This window comes from Rana temporaria, chromosome 9 (genome assembly GCF_905171775.1).
Source record: "Rana temporaria chromosome 9, aRanTem1.1, whole genome shotgun sequence".
Taxonomy (NCBI): domain Eukaryota; kingdom Metazoa; phylum Chordata; class Amphibia; order Anura; family Ranidae; genus Rana; species Rana temporaria.
In genome coordinates, this window is record NC_053497.1 from 114,088,994 (window position 1) to 114,108,474 (window position 19,481).

Sequence of the window (19,481 nt, forward strand, 5' to 3'; positions counted from 1 at the left end):
CCTCCATTTTGGGCAGGTGGAAGATCTCACAACTTTCCCACTTCCTCTGATCCCTCCCTGAAACCGGAGGTTTCCGTAGACAGCCTACGTCCTTTGAAGACATGTGCCTAAGAAATCCCTTTCTTATTCTTACAACATTTTACTTGCTCACACATCTCAACATGGCCCTCCATATTTGAAAAAATAGGAGAGAGATCTCAACATTACGTTTATAGAGGATCAAAAGAATCGTATCCTCGTCTTTGCACATACAGTAAGTTGCCCTTGTGTAGCAAGTATCAGGAGAGCCTACAAGATTCTGACGTGCTGGTATAGGACTCCATCGGTGTTCGCTTCAATATTCCCAGGACATAGTCCTCTGTGCTGGAGATGTGGTACCCAAACCGGTACTCTTATTCACATATTCTGGGAATGTCCAGAGCTGTCCCTTTTCTGGAGACAAGTTCTACAGATCATTCACAAGATTACCGACGTCTCTCTTCAGGATAACCCGGCAGCAGTACTTCTAAACCTGACGCCCATGTCGTGTAAGCGATATCGCAAATTCTTTCTGAATCATCTCCTGAATGCAGCCAGGGCGTGTATACCAAGTGTGTTGATGCAAAAATCTCAACCGGTGGTGTCACAGTGGTTTGCCAGGGTGTGCAATATACAGCGGATGGAGCATCTGACAGCTGTCCTGACAGGGCAATTGCCACCCCCGAGAAATGAGCTAATTATTTCTAGTTTTCTCATTTCTAGTTGTGGAATTTGCGGGCGCTGGAGAGTCTGAGCGGCTCCGCATGTCTGCGGGCGGGTGACAGCGTGGGCTCCCGGGTGCCTCGGTGTGTGGGTGGGCGGCTCGGCGGCGAGTCAGAGTCAGAGATTGGGTGGTCTGCTGGTCGGCTCTGTGGATGAGCGGGCGGCTGGCCAATCAACAAGCCAGGGGAGCAGAGAAATTACATCATCTCTCACGGCCCCGCCCCCTTCCTGCATTCCTGCAGTAACTTCTGCCCTCACTGTGCAGGCAGCAGAGAGATTACATCATCTCTCTGCTGCCTGACTCTGACAAGCAAAACACCACCTTAGCACGTGACAATCCACAACCTCGCAATGGTCAGTTAAAGCGACGCAGTGCCGTATCGCAAAAAATGGCCTGGTCATTAAGAGGATAAATCCTTCCGGTCCTTAAGTGGTTAAATATTTAGTTTTGGGTTTAATACTGCTTTAAGGGTCCGTTCATGCCAGATGCATTGCCGCATTTTTTCCAATGCATTCCAATGGAAGGACCTGTAAAAACGAAGGTATGTGAAGGAGAGCAGTTCACACTGGTGTATTGCGCTGATAATTGCTGGTTTACGCTGGAAAGAAATGTCCCGCACATGCATTTACCTGTGTTCAATGCACACATTGCACTGTAAATGGACCCTGACTGTTTGTCTTTTAAACCCACAGGGGAATATATGGGAACAGATCTTCCGAATATCTTTCATTCTGGAAATGATAAACACCTTCCCTTTCATCATTACGGTAAGATTACTTCCAGTGTTTTGGGTGCCTAGTCATTTTTATAGCACAGACCCCAGACTGAGCTGGCTGTATTATTCCAGGTTCCATTCCACGTGAGACACATGGCAGCCAGGCACACAGCAGTTCACAGTCACTCAACTCAGAATGCTGGCAGTGCAAGTCTCTTTGTAATTTATTTGCTGGTAAATCTTGGGTAGGGTAGGGGTGAGCCCAGGGGCGGACTGACAGCTCATGGGGCCCCCGGGCAAAAGGAGATCATGGGGCCCCCTGTGTCTCTGCCCATGTGTCCCTGCCCACGTTCAAGCTGCATCCACACAAATCCTACCTACATATTGCACTGTCCATATTGCATGCATTCAAAGAATTTCTGGATGCTATGTTCCAAATAAATGTTTATTATAGGAATTAAAGAAAAATAAAATGTACATTAAAGTGCAACAATGGTACATTTTCGAAATTAAGGTTTTCATAAATTAGCACAATATTCCCGCATAGCTTTCCAATCGGCTCTTCATTGGTTAGATTGATAGCAGCGCAGCCATTGGCTCTCACTGCTGTCAATCAAATTAATGTTGTTGCACGCCAGGGGGTGGGGCTGAGTCATACACTTATCTGGTATGGCCGCCAAGTGTATCACACAGGAGTGCGCCTGCAAGGTAACCCACTCGGGAGAGAGCTTCCCAGAGGGGGTTAGCTCTTGCGGGGAGGAACCATGAGAGCCTCCGTGGGACCCCAGAAGATGACGATCGGGGCCACTTTGTGCAAAACAAACTGCACAGTGGAGGTAAGTATAACATGTTTGTTATTAAAAAAAAAAAAAAAACTGAACCCATACAACCCCTTTAACTATGAATTATGGCCCTAGAATTGCTCTCACTCTGATGTTCTGGTGGATACTATACATGTATCCATTATTGTTTACATACATATGCTCATCCTACATAACCCTTTTTATATAGAGTGTGTGAAGGGATTATGGGTGTGTTTTACATTTTTTTTTAATAATTGTATTTACTTTAAATCATTTTCACTGACTACCAATGTAAAGAACATTCTTCCCACTGATCACCAATGTAAGGAACATTCTTCCCACTGATCACCAATGTAAGGGACATTCTTCTCACTGATCACCAATGTAAGGAACATTCTTCCCACTGATCACCAATGTAAGGGACATTCTTCTCACTGATCACCAATGTAAGGAACATTCTTCCCACTGATCACCAATGTAAGGAACATTCTTCCCACTGATCACCAATGTAAGGGACATTCTTCCCACTGATCACCAATGTAAGGGACATTCTTCTCACTGATCACCAATGTAAGGAACATTCTTCCCACTCATCACCAATGTAAGGGACATTCTTCCCACTCATCACCAATGTAAGAGACATTCTTCCCACTGATCACCAATGTAAGGGACATTCTTCCCACTGATCACCAATGTAAGGAACATTCTTCCCACTGATCACCAATGTAAGGAACATTCTTCCCACTGATCACCAATGTAAGGAACATTCTTCCCACTGATCACCAATGTAAGGGACATTCTTCCCACTCATCACCAATGTAAGGGACATTCTTCCCACTGATCACCAATGTAAGGGACATTCTTCCCACTGATCACCAATGTAAGGAACATTCTTCCCACTGATCACCAATGTAAGGGACATTCTTCCCACTGATCACCAATGTAAGGAACATTCTTCCCACTGATCACCAATGTAAGGGACATTCTTCCCACTGATCACCAATGTAAGGGACATTCTTCTCACTGATCACCAATGTAAGGAACATTCTTCCCACTGATCACCAATGTAAGGGACATTCTTCCCACTGATCACCAATGTAAGGGACATTCTTCTCACTGATCACCAATGTAAGGAACATTCTTCCCACCGATCACCAATGTAAGGATCATTCTTCCCACTGATCACCAATGTAAGGGACATTCTTCCCACTGATCACCAATGTAAGGGACATTCTTCCCACTGATCACCAATGTAAGGAACATTCTTCCCACCGATCACCAATGTAAGGATCATTCTTCCCACTGATCACCAATGTAAGGGACATTCTTCCCACTGATCACCAATGTAAGGGACATTCTTCCCACTGATCACCAATGTAAGGGACATTCTTCTCACTGATCACCAATGTAAGGAACATTCTTCCCACTGATCACCAATGTAAGGAACATTCTTCCCACTGATCACCAATGTAAGGGACATTCTTCTCACTGATCACCAATGTAAGGGACATTCTTCCCACTGATCACCAATGTAAGGGACATTCTTCCCACTGATCACCAATGTAAGGAACATTCTTCCCACTGATCACCAATGTAAGGGACATTCTTCCCACTGATCACCAATGTAAGGGACATTCTTCCCACTCATCACCAATGTAAGGGACATTCTTCCCACTGATCACCAATGTAAGGGACATTCTTCCCACTGATCACCAATGTAAGGAACATTCTTCCCACTGATCACCAATGTAAGGGACATTCTTCCCACTGATCACCAATGTAAGGGACATTCTTCTCACTGATCACCAATGTAAGGAACATTCTTCCCACCGATCACCAATGTAAGGATCATTCTTCCCACTGATCACCAATGTAAGGGACATTCTTCCCACTGATCACCAATGTAAGGGACATTCTTCCCACTGATCACCAATGTAAGGGACATTCTTCCCACTGATCACCAATGTAAGGGACATTCTTCCCACTGATCACCAATGTAAGGAACATTCTTCCCACCGATCACCAATGTAAGGATCATTCTTCCCACTGATCACCAATGTAAGGAACATTCTTCTCACTGATCACCAATGTAAGGGACATTCTTCTCACCGATCACCAATGTAAGGGACATTCTTCTCACTGATCACCAATGTAAGGGACATTCTTCCCACTGATCACCAATGTAAGGGACATTCTTCCCACTGATCACCAATGTAAGGGACATTCTTCTCACTGATCACCAATGTAAGGGACATTCTTCCCACTGATCACCAATGTAAGGGACATTCTTGCCACTGATCACCAATGTAAGGGACATTCTTCTCACTGATCACCAATGTAAGGGACATTCTTCCCACTGATCACCAATGTAAGGAACATTCTTCCCACTGATCACCAATGTAAGGAACATTCTTTTCACTGATCACCAATGTAAGGGACATTCTTCCCACTGATCACCAATGTAAGGGACATTCTTCCCACTGATCACCAATGTAAGGAACATTCTTCCCACTGATCACCAATGTAAGGAACATTCTTCCCACTGATCACCAATGTAAGGAACATTCTTTTCACTGATCACCAATGTAAGGGACATTCTTCCCACCGATCACCAATGTAAGGGACATTCTTCCCACTGATCACCAATGTAAGGGACATTCTTCACTGATCACCAATGTAAGGGACATTCTTTTCACTGATCACCAATGTAAGGGACATTCTTCCCACCGATCACCAATGTAAGGGACATTCTTCCCACTGATCACCAATGTAAGGGACATTCTTCACTGATCACCAATGTAAGGGACATTCTTCTCACTGATCACCAATGTAAGGAACATTCTTCCCACTGATCACCAATGTAAGGAACATTCTTCCCACTGATCACCAATGTAAGGGACATTCTTCCCACTGATCACCAATGTAAGGGACATTCTTCCCACTGATCACCAATGTAAGGAACATTCTTCCCACTGATCACCAATGTAAGGAACATTCTTCCCACTGATCACCAATGTAAGGGACATTCTTCCCACTGATCACCAATGTAAGGGACATTCTTCTCACTGATCACCAATGTAAGGGACATTCTTCCCACTGATCACCAATGTAAGGAACATTCTTCCCACTGATCACCAATGTAAGGGACATTCTTCCCACTGATCACCAATGTAAGGGACATTCTTCTCACTGATCACCAATGTAAGGGACATTCTTCTCACTGATCACCAATGTAAGGGACATTCTTCTCACTGATCACCAATGTAAGGGACATTCTTCCCACTGATCACCAATGTAAGGAACATTCTTCCCACTGATCACCAATGTAAGGAACATTCTTCTCACTGATCACCAATGTAAGGAACATTCTTCCCACTGATCACCAATGTAAGGGACATTCTTCCCACTGATCACCAATGTAAGGAACATTCTTCTCACTGATCACCAATGTAAGGAATATATATAGGGAATAACACTCACTTAGGCTGGATTCACACCTACAGTATGCATTTTTAGTGCTTTTTGCATTTTGCAGATTTGCACTACAGAACGTGTTCCATAGGAAACCATGTTAAATGGACTGTTGTGCAAATCTACAAAATGCAAAAAGCACAAAAAATGCCATAGATGTGAATCAGGCCTTAGTCCAGGTTCACACTGACAGCGGGAATGAAATTGTGTGAGACAGTTCAGCTAAACTCGCACGATTTCATACCCGCATGTCAGTGTGAATTTGGCGCGTGATTTCAGAGACGTCTGTGCGGATTCCATACACAGATGTCTATGGAAATTGCACCAAGAAGTCGCCAAAGGTTATACAGAAACTACTTTTGGGAATCGGTGCTGCGCCAGAAATGGGGCATCGCACCGATTCGGGTAGTGCTATTACCATGCGATTTGACATGTCAAATCGCATGGTATATTGCTTCAATGTAAATCAGGTCTAAGTGCTATTCCCTATATATAACACTGATATCTATACACTGAGTGGCATTCAGTGTACCAGATATCAGTGTGCAGGGGCGGACTGACCATTCGGTCAGTTGGGCACTGCCTGAGGGCCCCGTGGTGGGAGGGCCCGGGCCGGCTCAGTCCGAAACCTGGAGGTGCCCGGAGCAGTGGCAGCTTATCATACACAATAAAAAAAAAAAACGAGTCTGTACCCCCGAGAAAGCAGTGTCTTGAACCATTAAATCCTGCTAGCTAGGATGATGTGGCTGTTGTATGAGAGGCTCGGGAGGGATGAGCTGGCTGGGATGGATGGCTCATCATGTGCACTAGTGAATAGCACCTGACCTGCTACCTGGTAAATAAGCACAGACACAGCACAGGGAAAGAAGGTAAAGAAACAATCAGCATGGCTCTTATAACACAGATGAGACACAGACAGTGCTTTCATTATGACACTGACCTGCTTCTGCACAGGCAGGTCTGTGTGGAAACCATGCCTGTGCAATTCACATTTCACTCTGCCTCCGAGTCCAGCAGCTCCTTCACAGACAGTCCTCCGCGGCAGTGACTTACGGCCCCGCCCCCTCAGCTGAATTCCACAGGGGGGAGAGGTGGCCGGAGCGCCTGTCACAGTGACTGTAAATCCCCGCACGGCTCCATCCATCTCCAGCTCACACCTCACAAGCCTCTCATACAACAGCGCAGCCACATCAACCTAGCTAGAGGGATCCAAGGCACTGCTTTCTCTGGGTTTTTTTCATTGTGTAGAAGCCGACGCTGCTGCAGGCACCTCCATGGGCGGACTGAGCCAGCCCGGGCCCCCCCCCCACCACGGGCCCTCGGGCAGTGCCCGACGGACCGAATGGTCAGTCCGCCCCTGGGTGAGCCTTGGGATACTCCAAACTAGAAGAAAGATAATGGAGAACACTTCTAACTATGCTGTCTCTTCAGGGTGCAGCCACCTTCTTGTATTCAGTGTCTGGTGAACTACACCTCAGGGGACCCCACTTGTACTCACTGTGCCTTGGGTAGGTGCATGCTCTCTTGCAGTACTAGCCAGCCTCTGTACTGAAGGTCAGATCCTCTGTAGACTTCCTGCACTGCTTTTAGGAACTTAGGATGTGGGCAGGGGCAGACTGACCATTCGGGCACTCAGGCACTGCCCGAGGACCCCATGCCACTAGGGGGCCCCATCAGGGTTGTCAGTAAAACCAGGGACATTATGTAAAAATCTGTGTTTGTAAAAAAAGTCCCAAGATTATAGCTGCCCCGCCTCTCCAGTACTTTTTCAGTGTGTGTGTGTGTGTATACTGTGTGTATATATTGTGTGTCTGTGTGTGTATACTGTGTGTGTCTGTATACTGTGTGTGTATATTGTGTGTCTGTATACCGTGTATGTATACTGTATGTGTGTGTGTGTATACTGTGTGGCCCCATACTCTATTGCCTGGGGGCCCCATAATCTCTTATTGCCCGGGGGCCTCATGAGTTGTCAGTCCGTCCCTGGATGTGGGTTCCCTAGCTTTAGCTGGAGCTGGGACCCAGATAAGCTTTTCTAACAGCCTAGAGAGCCTCAGCCCTCAGGCTGGGTCTTCTCCCATAGGAACAAGGCCCTGCTATTCCAGGCTCCAGCCTATTTATACACACACACCTATAGTTACACACACTATATTTACACACCTCAGCCCCCTACTGGCCATTCTTTCTGCTAGGGATTGGCTGAAGCCGCATGAATATGCAAGTAAGGGGCTGCCTTCTCCACCCAGTAAATTATATTTAATAGTTTCTTGAAACCATCGATGCTCCCTGCTGAAACCACCGCCTGTGGAAGAGAAATCCACATCCTTGCCACTCTTACAGTAAAGAACTCTCTACGTAGTTTAAGGTTAAACTTCTTTTCTTCTAATTTTAATGAGTGGTAACGTGTCTTGGCCGTGTAGTGGTCACAAAAAAGTTCTATCCGTATTGTGGGGTCACCAGTACGGCATTTGTAAATAGAAATCATATCCTCTCTCAAGCATCTCTTCTCCAGAGAGAATAAGTTCAGTGCTCGCAACCTTTCCTCATAACTAATATCCTCCAGACCCTTTATTAGCTTTGTTGCCCTTCTTTGTACTCAATCCATTTCCAGTACATCCTTCCTGAGGACTGGTGCCCAGAACTGGACAGCATACTCCAGGTGCGGCCGGACCAGAGTTTGTAGAGCTGGAGAATTATCTTTTTATCTCCTTTTTAATGCGTGCCAATATTCTGTTTGCTTTGTTAGCAGCAGCTTGGCATTGCTGAGCCCATCATCTACTATTACTATTATTCATTTCATTATTACCAAACATGTCCTTGAGGCAGAGGGAAAGCACGGACCTCTCTTGGATCTGGGTGGTAGCCATCATTCACAAGGCTAACCCTGTACCATACTCCATCCATACAGTTTCCAGAATGGTGGGGAGCCTGTAGAGCGAGGCTAAAAATGACAAGGTTGCTTTTTGTCAGCTTGGCTTTTCCCACGCAGCCTTTGTTCTGGGTCCTTGAAATTCACGTCTGTTCAGAAAAGTCACGACGTGAAATAAGTGGCAGGCGCAGCTGTAAGATTTTCTTTTCTAATTGACTGAAAGCTCCGAATGCTGAGCAGAAATGATCATCTAGGTGGGAGTAGGTTCTACAGACTCGCGCTGCTGGTTCCTCGTCACAAAGGAGCGTTCTTTATTCCATCATCCTGCCAAGTCATTTGTAGGCTTTCGAGTCTCATCACGGCAGCTAATGAGTGCACATGCAGGGGAGCAAATGCATATTGAAAAGAATTCATCAAATATATAAAACAAAAAGCACTTCTCAATGAAAAAAATGCACGTCTGTGAATGAAGTCTCCTTCGTGTTGAATTATGATAAACCCATCTGAAACCAAATATATGACAAAAAAAAATCCGTAATCAGAGTTTAACTTTAGTTAAAAATGTGTCAAGAAAATCTATGAATCATTAGGCAGCTAAAGTTATGTGCAGATCTCAGACATTCCTGTAAAGTTTGAATTTGACTCTTAGGCCCCTTTCACACAGACGGCTGTTTTGCCGCAGCTAAAAGCATGTTTATCTTGCTGAAATTCAAGACTCCAGGCACAGCGATCAGCTGCATTTGTACAGCGCTTTTAGCTGCGGTTGCGTTTAGCCGTGGCACGATATTGAACGGGGATCCGACTTGGATCCCTGCCAATACCAAGCACTGTGTTTGGTATGAATCTTGAGGGGAAACTCCACACCAAATTTCAAATAAAAAAACGGCATGGGTTCCCCCTACAGGAGCAAACCAGGTCCTTGGTTCTGCTATGGATTTTAAGGAGAACCCCCGTACGCCGAAAAAACGGCGTGGAGTTCACCCCAAAATCCATACCAGACCTGTATCCGAGCAGCAGCCCGACTGATCAGGAAAGGGGTGGGGACGAGCGAGCGCCCCCCTCCTTAACCGTGCCAGGCTGCATGCCCTCAACATGGGGGGTAGGTGCTTTGGGGCAAGGGGGCGCGCTGTGGCCCCCCCACCCCAAAGCACCTGTCCTCATGTTGATGAGGACAGGGCCTCTTCCCGACAACCCTGGCCATTGGTTGTCGGGGTCTGCGGGAGAGGAACTTATCGGAATCTGGGAGCCTCCTTTAATAGGGGGGCCCCCAGATGCCGTTCCTCCACCCTAGGTGAATGAGTATGGGGTACATCGTAGCCCTAGCCATTCACCAGGTGGAAAAAAAACACACTACACAGGGTTTTTAAAGTAATTTATTAGTCAGCTCCAGGGCCCCCCTCTCTTCTTTAGCTCTTTTACGAGGGGGGGCCTGCTTCTTCAACGTCTTCGGCAGGGGGGATGTGCCGGTCTTCACCGCTGTCTGGTTCTCTTCCGCCGGGGGGGGGGCGCTTTCTTCTTTAGCTCTTTTACAGCGGCCCCCTCCCGGGCTTCTTCGACGTCTTCTGCCTTCTTCTTCTTCGATGTTGACACGTCGCTTCCTCCCGCTGTAATGCCGTGTGCGCGGCTCGCACCGATTTATATAGGCCTCTTATGACGTCGCAGTCCCATCATGCTCCGCGCACCCGGAGCATGATGGGACTGTGATGTCATAAGAGGCCTATATAAATCGGTGCGAGCCGTGCACACGGCATTACAGCGGGAGGAAGCGACGCGTCAACATAGAAGAAGAGAAGAAGAAGGCAGAAGGCAACAGAAGCCCGGGCAGCCCCCGGCAGAAGACGTCAAAGAAGCCCGGGAGGGGGACCGCTGTAAAAGAGTTAAAGAAGAAAGCACCCCCCTCCCCGGCGGAAGAGAACCAGACGGCGGTGAAGACCGGCACACCCCCCCCCCCCCCCCCGCGCGCCGAAGAAGCCCGGGAGGGGGCCGTTGTAAAAGAGCTAAAGAAGAGAGGGGGGCCCCAGAGCTGACTAATAAATTACTTTAAACCCCCCCCCCCCCCGGTGAAAGAGAACCAGATGGCGGTGAAGACCGGCACATCCCCCCCCCTGCAGAAGACATCGAAGAAGCAGGCCCCCCCTTGTAAAAGAGCTAAAGAAGAGAGGGGGGCCCCAGAGCTGACTAATAAATTACTTTAAAAACCCTGTGTAGTGTGTTTTTTTTTTACATTTTTTTTCTCCGCCAGGTGAATGACTAGGGGTACGATGCCGTTTTTTCGGCGTACGGGGGTTCTTCTTAAAATCCATAGTAGACCCAAGGACCTGGTATGCTCCTGTAGGGGGAACCCATGCCGTTTTTTTGTTTGAAATTTGGCATGGAGTTCCCCCTCAAGATTCATACCAAACGCAGCTGACACAGTGCACTGCGGTTACCTGCGGTTATGTGCCGATAGCTGCGGAATTTCGCAGCTGGACGAATCCAGTTCTATTTTTTCTATCCACACAAAACCGCGGGTAACAAAACCGCAGGTGACCGTAGCGGAGGCGTAGCATAAATAGGATACGTTACGCCCGCTCACAAATACGCGCTCCCTACGTGAATCTGGGCCTTAGTTTTTATGAGAGTTGAGATTCTGGTGACCCTCATAACAACCAGGAATTCCCTCACGTTGGATAGATTTCCTGTAACTTCCTGTTTTGGCTATGGGACAGGAAGTGAAGGTAAATCTCCCCACAGATGGCAACAAATAATATGACAGGGCTTATAATCCTCCTGTACAGGGATGGACTGGCCATTGGGACTACAGGGAGTTTCCCGGTGGGCCGATGGCTCAGTGGGCCGGCTTCAGTGACAGCGGCCTGGGAGTTTCTCACTTCTGCCTAATCTTGTCCCATAAGGGGGGGGGGGCACCAAACTGATTCTTTGCCCCGGGAGAAATAATGTCTAACTTCCCCACTGGTACTGCCTATAAGAGTACCAGTACCAGCCGTTCTACTCTAATAAAGTAAAACGGCTAGTGAAGGGGGAGAGGGGGCTTGGGTTGCCGGGGGGGGGGGGTGTGGGAGTTGTCCGGCCGCTGTGGGAGAGACCTGTCAAAGTGGGCCGGTCTAGATGAAGTCCAGGGCCAAATTTTTGTCCCAGTCCAGCCCTGCTCCTGTATTGTATCCAAAAGGAAAAAAAAATGTTTTGCCTTTAGTTCTACTTTAAAACCTTAAAATGGGATTTGATTCCTTTTATAGTAATAGAAGTTTGGGCCTTAAACTGAGCATTATATTGCAATTTGTCACATTTAGCCCCCTTCGTTGCTGAAATCAGCAGTGGCCAACCTTTCTGGTTTAATGACCCATTTCAGAATGTGGATTGTGGGGTATAGCTTGTTGTATTGAATGAGCCTTTGGTGGTTGGGACTCAGTGGGATGGCAGAGTATGAATGATAATGAAACTGCAGAGTGGAACAATTTCTGGCTCCACATTGATTCTCTTCTTGGAGCTGAATGGTGAAATGAGCCTGGATTACTTCTATTGCACAGCTCAGAGCAACTACTTTGTTACCCGGAGAGAGAGAAGAAAACAGCATGCTTCCCTTTATGAGATCAAATTTACATTCCTGGGTAGTCTTTTGTGTACACTGGCTCTATATGATAATGACTTGTCTTTGGGGACTACTTTATATACTGTAGATCTGTGATTTCACCCAACAAACCGAGACAGAGAAGTATAGACTCTGCCCTATTTTAGAGTTTGAGCTTGCTTTAAGGAGAACCATTTGCGATTTGGATTATGCTAGTATTCAGATATGCAATATTAAAGTACAGATTTACAGTAAAGCTAACGCGTTTTTTTCGTTTAGGGAAATCTTAATGTCCCTGTCACGTTTTATTGCTGTCTGTGTCACAGTGAGGATATTCGTCATTTCCATTAGTCCTGGTGACCTTTGTCCCTGGATAGAAAGTAATGGGAAATCCAATATTATACAGTCAACCCCAGAACAGAACAGAACAGGAGAGGAGAGAAATCACCAATGAGGGCATCTGTTCTGGTGACAGCGGTTTTAAGAGGGGTTTTCCTCTCATTTTGAAGAGATCTTTTACTTCTATTGTGTCTCCAAGTCAAGAAGTGAAGGGGAATCCCCCCTATAGGACACACAACAGAAATACATAAATCTGATGGAGGTATTCACCATTAACTGCTCTATTTCCTTTCTTTCTTTTTTCTTTTTTGTTTTGGACTGAAGCATTTATTTGTAAAACATAACTACAGTAGCTGTATGTGTAAAGCTAGAACATTGGGCACAATTTGAACATTTTCACGTAGGGGTGTACTCACTTTAGTTGCCAGCGGTTTAGACATTAATGACTGTGTGCTGAGTTATTTTGAGGGGGCAGCAAATGTACACTGTTATACAAGCTGTACACTCAGTACTCTACATTGTAGCAAAGTGTCATTTATTCAATGTGGTCACATGAAAAGGTAAAATAAAATACTGTATTTTGGAACATCAGCTATATATATATATATATATATATATATATATATATATATATATATATATATATATATATATATATAAACAGTATAGTGGGTATAGAAAAGAATCACCCCCCTTTTAACTACTGTATTTATCGGCATATAACACTCACCCTAATTTTAAGAGGGAAGTTTTAGGAACACGGACCCCCTGCACTGCTCACGGACCCCCTGCACTGCACACTGACCCCCTGCACACGGACCCCCTGCACTGCACACGGACCCCCTGCACTGCACACGGACCCCCGTTCCCTGCACAGCATACAGACCCCTTTCCCTACACAGTACACAGCCCCTTTTCATTATAAAGTCGTCCCCCCCCTTTCCTCCTCTGCACTCCCAGGAGACCCCCAGTCTCCTGGGACAGCATTGCCAGCATACTCTACAGCAGTGGTCTCCAAACTGCGGCCCGAGGGCCGGATGTGGACCTTTGCTTGCCTTTACCCGGCCCTTGGAGCACTTTTCCTCCTACTGATACAAGACACTACAATGCCATCTGACACCAAAAATGGAGCACCATTTCTCCCACCGTCACAAATAATGAGGGCTCTATTCTTCTCTATGATACCAACAATGGGGCACTATTCCTTTCCCCCCCAATACCAAATGTGATGATGTTTACTCCCACTGATGCTAAGACAATTTCTAATCATGCTGGCCACAATCTGGCCCTCCTAAAGTCTGAAGGACAATAAACCGGCCCTTTGTTTAAAATGTTTGGAGACCCCTACTCTGCAGTATAGAAAACATCACTGTCAGCCCCTTCTACACTGCTCCTGTGTCACCTTTATTGAAAATCAAAGCTTCTATGTACCTCAATTAACGCCGTTCTCTCGTGGACACGGTCATGTGACTTCTCTCTGCTGTTTCATTGATAGTCACTGCTCTCCCCCAATCAAAAGCTACACTCGAGGAGGCGGAGCTGGAGGAGGAGGTCGGCCAGAACGAGCGTCCTTACTTGAGATATTAGAGGCTTCTATTAATATTGAGAGTGACACAGAAGGAGCGTTTTATGAGAAAAAGCTGGCAGTAATGTTTTCTTCAGTTAACCACTTGCCGACCGCCGCCGGTCGATATACTGCAGAACAGGGGGATGGCTGTGTTAACAAGGCATTTCCCTGTTCTGCCTTGAGACAGGACGCTGGCTCCGGACGCCAGGCTCCGGTCTTTGAGCTCTTGACTGTTTTACATCTCCCCGCCCTGTCACAGCTCCCAGGGGAAGAGAGGGGAAGAGTGGTGGAACCTGTAGCATTTTATTATCTTTCTTTTTTTTTAAGTTTGTTGTCTGTGGATGGCAATCTGTATCAGAATATACCAACCTCTTGTCTACTCCATAGTCTACCACCTATGAGGTGATAGTAGACTAGGTTTTTTTCTACCCAACTATGCTTTCCTGTGCTTCTCCTGAAGAAGTGAGATCCTTCTCTCGAAATGCGCCAAGACCTACAGCACAGTTATTCCAGACTGTTGGCAGTCATCCTCATGCTATATCTAGGTTCCATGGAAAGGTTTCTTATATAAATCTAAATGTAATTTCACCCATGTATTGATGTCTATTATTCATTTTTGCATTATGTGTTTTTAAATATTTGTTAATAAATTCTTTATAAATGTTATCTTTAAAGTTTGAAGTGTGACTCTATAAAAGTCCCATGGGCTATTTTGATTTTTGTTGTGTAAAAATATAATAAATATGGATTTTTTTTTCTTATACATAATTATTTTCTTTCCTAGATATTTTGGCCTCCTCTGCGGAATTTGTTTATTCCAGTATTCCTGAACTGCTGGCTAGCAAAATGCGTTTTGGAGAATATGATTGTGAGTATCACAGACAAGAAGTGATTATGTTAACACTTCCATTGTTACCCTTCCTTTTTTCAATACTTTAACTCGTCCCTATTAAGCTGGCCACAAATTAATAATCTTTTTGTTCAACCACAGGGTTGCAGAGAAAAAAATGATCCGATTCCCCCATCCACACACTTGATGTAGATAGGGAATCACTCCCACTGTGCTATTGTATTCTGACAGCAGGGAGACTTCCCAACTGTCAGAGTACAAGCTGGCGCCACTGATCAGTCTGCAAAAGTAGATCGGTAGATCGACTTCTGTACAACCAGCCTGCCCATACATGGGTTGAATTTGGCTCATCCCTGCTGAACTGGATAAAACCATATGCTATTGATACATGAGCTTTATCTATATACATTTTTCTGTATTTAGTAGATAAAGCTTAGAAATCATGTCTGTTTTTTATTACTGTCTGTGTCCCTGATGGGAAGAATCACCACCTTTGTCCCGGTGATCAGGGGTCAAGTCCTGGGGGAAAAGTGTGGGAACTACCCACCCAAGATCCACTCCCCCACCAAAAAAAAAAACAATACCCTCATATCCATAATTTCTAAACCGCAAGTTCTTTCTAAATCCCGCGATAACTCGCGGCAGACCTCCGCAATGTCTCCTGGGAACAATGACAAAAGCTTCCAGGAGACATTGCGGCATCGAGGAAGTGACGGAATACCTATACACTACCTGATGAATCCATATACAGGAAGCGGCCAGTAACATAAAGGATTACTAAGGTTCACCTGCCCGACAGTGACTCGAGCTGGGCATCGCCGCTTAGTGAAGGATTGGTTCGGGCGGCTCGGCGGCTCGGCTGCGCTAGTCCTGCAAAGGGAACGGAGTTCCTGCTGTGAAAAAAGTGCAGGAACTCCGTTCCCACGCGTTCCCGCAGGACTTGAGCCCTGCCGGTGATCATAGTCTTTGGGACAGAGAGGCAATCACTTATTTTCCACTTCCACTGGGGACATGTGTTTCAGTGACAACTGTCAAAGAGGGGATTCCCCTGACTTCGGAGAAACGTTTAATTCCTGATTTGTCTCCAAGACAAGAAAAAGGGAAAATCTTTCAAATGCAACACATATAGCAAAAATAAAACCAATATAGGTACTTACCATTCCCTGCTATATTCAAAAGTAAAGGCAACGCTTTGGCTTTATATCTAAAGGCGAATACATTTTTTTTGAAAGGGCAAACTTACCCTTTAATGTGTTACAACTCCGATCTAAATGTTCCTCTTCAGTTTTCTATTTCCCATCCAAACAATGGCAGTAGATGACTCCTGATTGCACCACTCAGAATTGCTTACTGCTCTGATTATTTCCCAGGGTGGTAATGAGGTCTCAAGTCTATAGAACACTGCTGATTTTCTGAAAAGCCAATCTATTAGGATTCCAAAAAAAGCTTTTAAAGGTTTTATAAATGCCCTCCAAGAGATTTGTAAACTTAACGTGGTTGTAAAGGCTGAAGGTTTTTTACCTATGCATGAAGGTAAAAAACCTTTGGTGTGCTGCTCCCTTAACAGCCCCCCTCCCAAATACTCACCTGAGCTCCCTCTCAATACAGCAATGTGTGTATGAGAGCCTTGGCTATCCCGGGAATCCCTCTCCCATTGGTTAAGACAGCAGTGGGAGCCATTGGCTCAATTCCATCCAGTGAACCAATGAGGAGAGTGGGGGGGGGGGGGGGTTTAAAGTGGATGTAAACCCACATTTTATTTTATTTTTATTTTTTGATGTCGCAATGTACAGTATAAGATTTCCTATCATCTGTGCCCAGTCTTGCCACACAGAGTTAATCCAGCTCTGAGCAATTCTCTTTTATTGTTTAGTGAAATAAAACAGACTTCCAGAGAAAAACCTTAGTCCGGTCCGCCATTTGCTGTGAGTGACAGGATATTTACATATCTCATGCACTAGCCTGGAGACCACCCCCACTCCTTTTCTGAAGTCATGTGGTTACTTTTCTGGATTTTGACTGGATGTTAGTGATCATAGCAGAATTTAGTGTAAGGAATACACAGGAAATAATGCATGTTGGCAAGGGGAGTGTAGAGGAGGGCGGGGAGTCTACTGATATCATGACTCCACCCACAGAGCTCCAGACAACAGATCTACCCACAGAATCTGAAGTTTTTCAGTTCTTATAACAGACAGAGGGGAGACATTTGACAGGTGAGGATACATGCAGGAGGCATGTATATCCTTATAGATCAGCACTATGGCAGTAGTTTAGAAAGGATGGGTTTACATCCACTTTAACTTCACAATCTTTCTGTCCTCATTCTGCCCCTCTTCATCTACTGGATTTCAGTTCCTTCAATCATGGAGGTTTAGCATCACATGTGGGTGTTACTTAGAATGGCCTGCATGCAAATACAGTCTGCCTTGGAATACCCATTAATCTAGACCAGGGGTCTCAAACTGGCGGCCCTCCAGCTGTTGCAAAACTACAAGCCACATCATGCCTCTGCCTGTGGGAGTCATGCTTGCAATGCCTCATTGGACTTGTAGTTTCGCAACAGCTGGAGGGCCGCCAGTTTGAAAACCCTGCTCTAGACAGATATCTACCCATCAAGGCATTTTGATATGTGCATAATTTCTCCCAAGAACCAGCCTGCTGTTTTTTTATTAAGGCTGATGGGTCGTACACACGACCGAACATGTCTGCTGAAACTGGTCCGCGGACCAGTTTCAGCAGACATGTTCGGTCGTGTGTATGCCCGAGCAGACAGGATTCCAGCATACATTTGCCCGCCGGGCCTTTTTCCAGCGGGCAAATATTTCTGGACTTGTTTTAAAACAGCCCGCTGAAATCCTGCCCGCTCGGACATGTTCGGTCGTCTGTACAGACCTACCGTACATGTCCTAGCGCCCGCCATCCCTCGCATGCGTCGAATGACTTTGACGCATGCGTGGAAGCATTGAACTGGCAGGGCCGCCCACGTCGCCGCGTGATCGTCACGGCGCGGACACGCCCCGCGTATTGTTTACGTGCGGATTTCTGTATGATGATGAGTACAGCCACCATACAGAAATCCCCGGGCAGACATGTACGGTGAAAGCGGACCGGTTTCATCGTACATGTATGCTCGTCTGTACGCGGCCCGAGGGTCTTGCGAGAAGTACTGAGACCAGGTGCTAAGATGTTTTCAAGAAGCGATGTACAGAACCCTGCAGGTCCCCCTGGACCTTTGGTTCACTGCTAGTATTATGGAATACTAATGGGATATATTATTCCTAATTTTAGATTTTTGCATACCTTAAACAGGAGTAAATATAAGTATGTTTGTTGTCCGAATATCTCAGTAGGACAATTGCGATATTATTTATAGTTGTCCTGCTAACTTTAGAATTACTGCTCTACTCCAGCTAAGACCACTTAAAGGAACACTAAAGGTTTGTTTTTTATTAGATCAATTGATTGCTGTAAGCAAGAGCATTTAAATATCACTTACCTCGTTTTTCCTTTTGACCTCCAAAATACAGTAATCCAGGATTGAAAATGCCATTTCCTGGCACTCCTCTTCTTGCTTTCCACCAGCCTCTGGGCCGTCTTGCATGGTGGAAAGCAGAATGTGCCCACCCCCTCCCTATGACTACAGCCCTGCGTGAAGATGCTCTCTTATCCCTCACAGGCATGGAGGCTAAGCCTAATGGGAACTGTAGTTCCCATTAGGCCGTGATGTAGCAAGAATGAATGCGCACCGCAAACCAGGAAGTCCGTGAGAATAATGATTCAGGAGTGACGGAGGTGAATAAAACAGCTCGATTTCAACAGGTATCAAACTAGTTATAATGCAAAACATTACTTTTTACTTTATCAGCTACTGTCAGACTTTAATTTAAGAGGAAAATATTTTTGTCTTTACAACCCCTTTAAGAGGAGCCATATAGAAGTATGCAGGATGGGCCTTACAATAAAGCACAAAGACTCTGACAGGAAGGAAGCCACAAGACCCAGCACCTATTGCACAGAAATTGTAATGGTTGCTAATTGTAATAATTTTCTGCTTTCAGAATGACCTCCACCGTGCTATTCAGAGGACGCAGTCGGCCATGTTCAATCAGGTGATCATTCTGATCTGCACTCTTCTGTGCCTTGTCTTCACAGGGTAAGCAATCATTCTGTCTCTAACTCAGTAGTGCACCTAGCACATCTGGCACCTGGGGCTGGTCAATTTTTTACACTCCCCCCCTCCCCCCCCCCGCCCCTCTAAAAAAAAAGGTATGAATCCTCCTCTTCTCAGGTCCCCTGCCAACGCTCCTGGCTCTTCCCTCCTGCCGAGTGCCCCCAGAGCAAGGAGCTTGCAATCAGTTACCTGAGCAGTCTCCATTCACACACAGAGCCAAGGGCTCCTACTGCTGTCTCAGCCAATAAAGAGGGTGTGTCCCTGGAGAGCCAAGGCTCTCGTGCACATCGCTGGGGGCTCAGGTAAGTATTAGTACTAAAGGCCTGCTGCACAGAGAAGGCTTTCACCTTCATGCATAGAATGCATGAAGGTAAAAAAAACTT

At 45.9% G+C, this 19,481-nt stretch overlaps 1 protein-coding gene across 5 annotated transcripts in view; it reads left to right on the forward strand.

Moving 5' to 3' along the window:
- Positions 1 to 19,481, forward strand: part of KCNT1 (potassium sodium-activated channel subfamily T member 1) — a 409,716-nt gene that overhangs the window by 291,550 nt on the left and 98,685 nt on the right. For all 5 annotated transcript variants that reach the window (XM_040324182.1, XM_040324185.1, XM_040324181.1 and 2 more), the window contains 3 exons: positions 1,435 to 1,509; positions 14,859 to 14,942; positions 18,986 to 19,080. In XM_040324182.1, the coding sequence (XP_040180116.1) occupies positions 1,435 to 1,509; positions 14,859 to 14,942; positions 18,986 to 19,080 (254 nt within the window). The remainder of the gene's footprint in view (positions 1 to 1,434; positions 1,510 to 14,858; positions 14,943 to 18,985; positions 19,081 to 19,481) is intronic.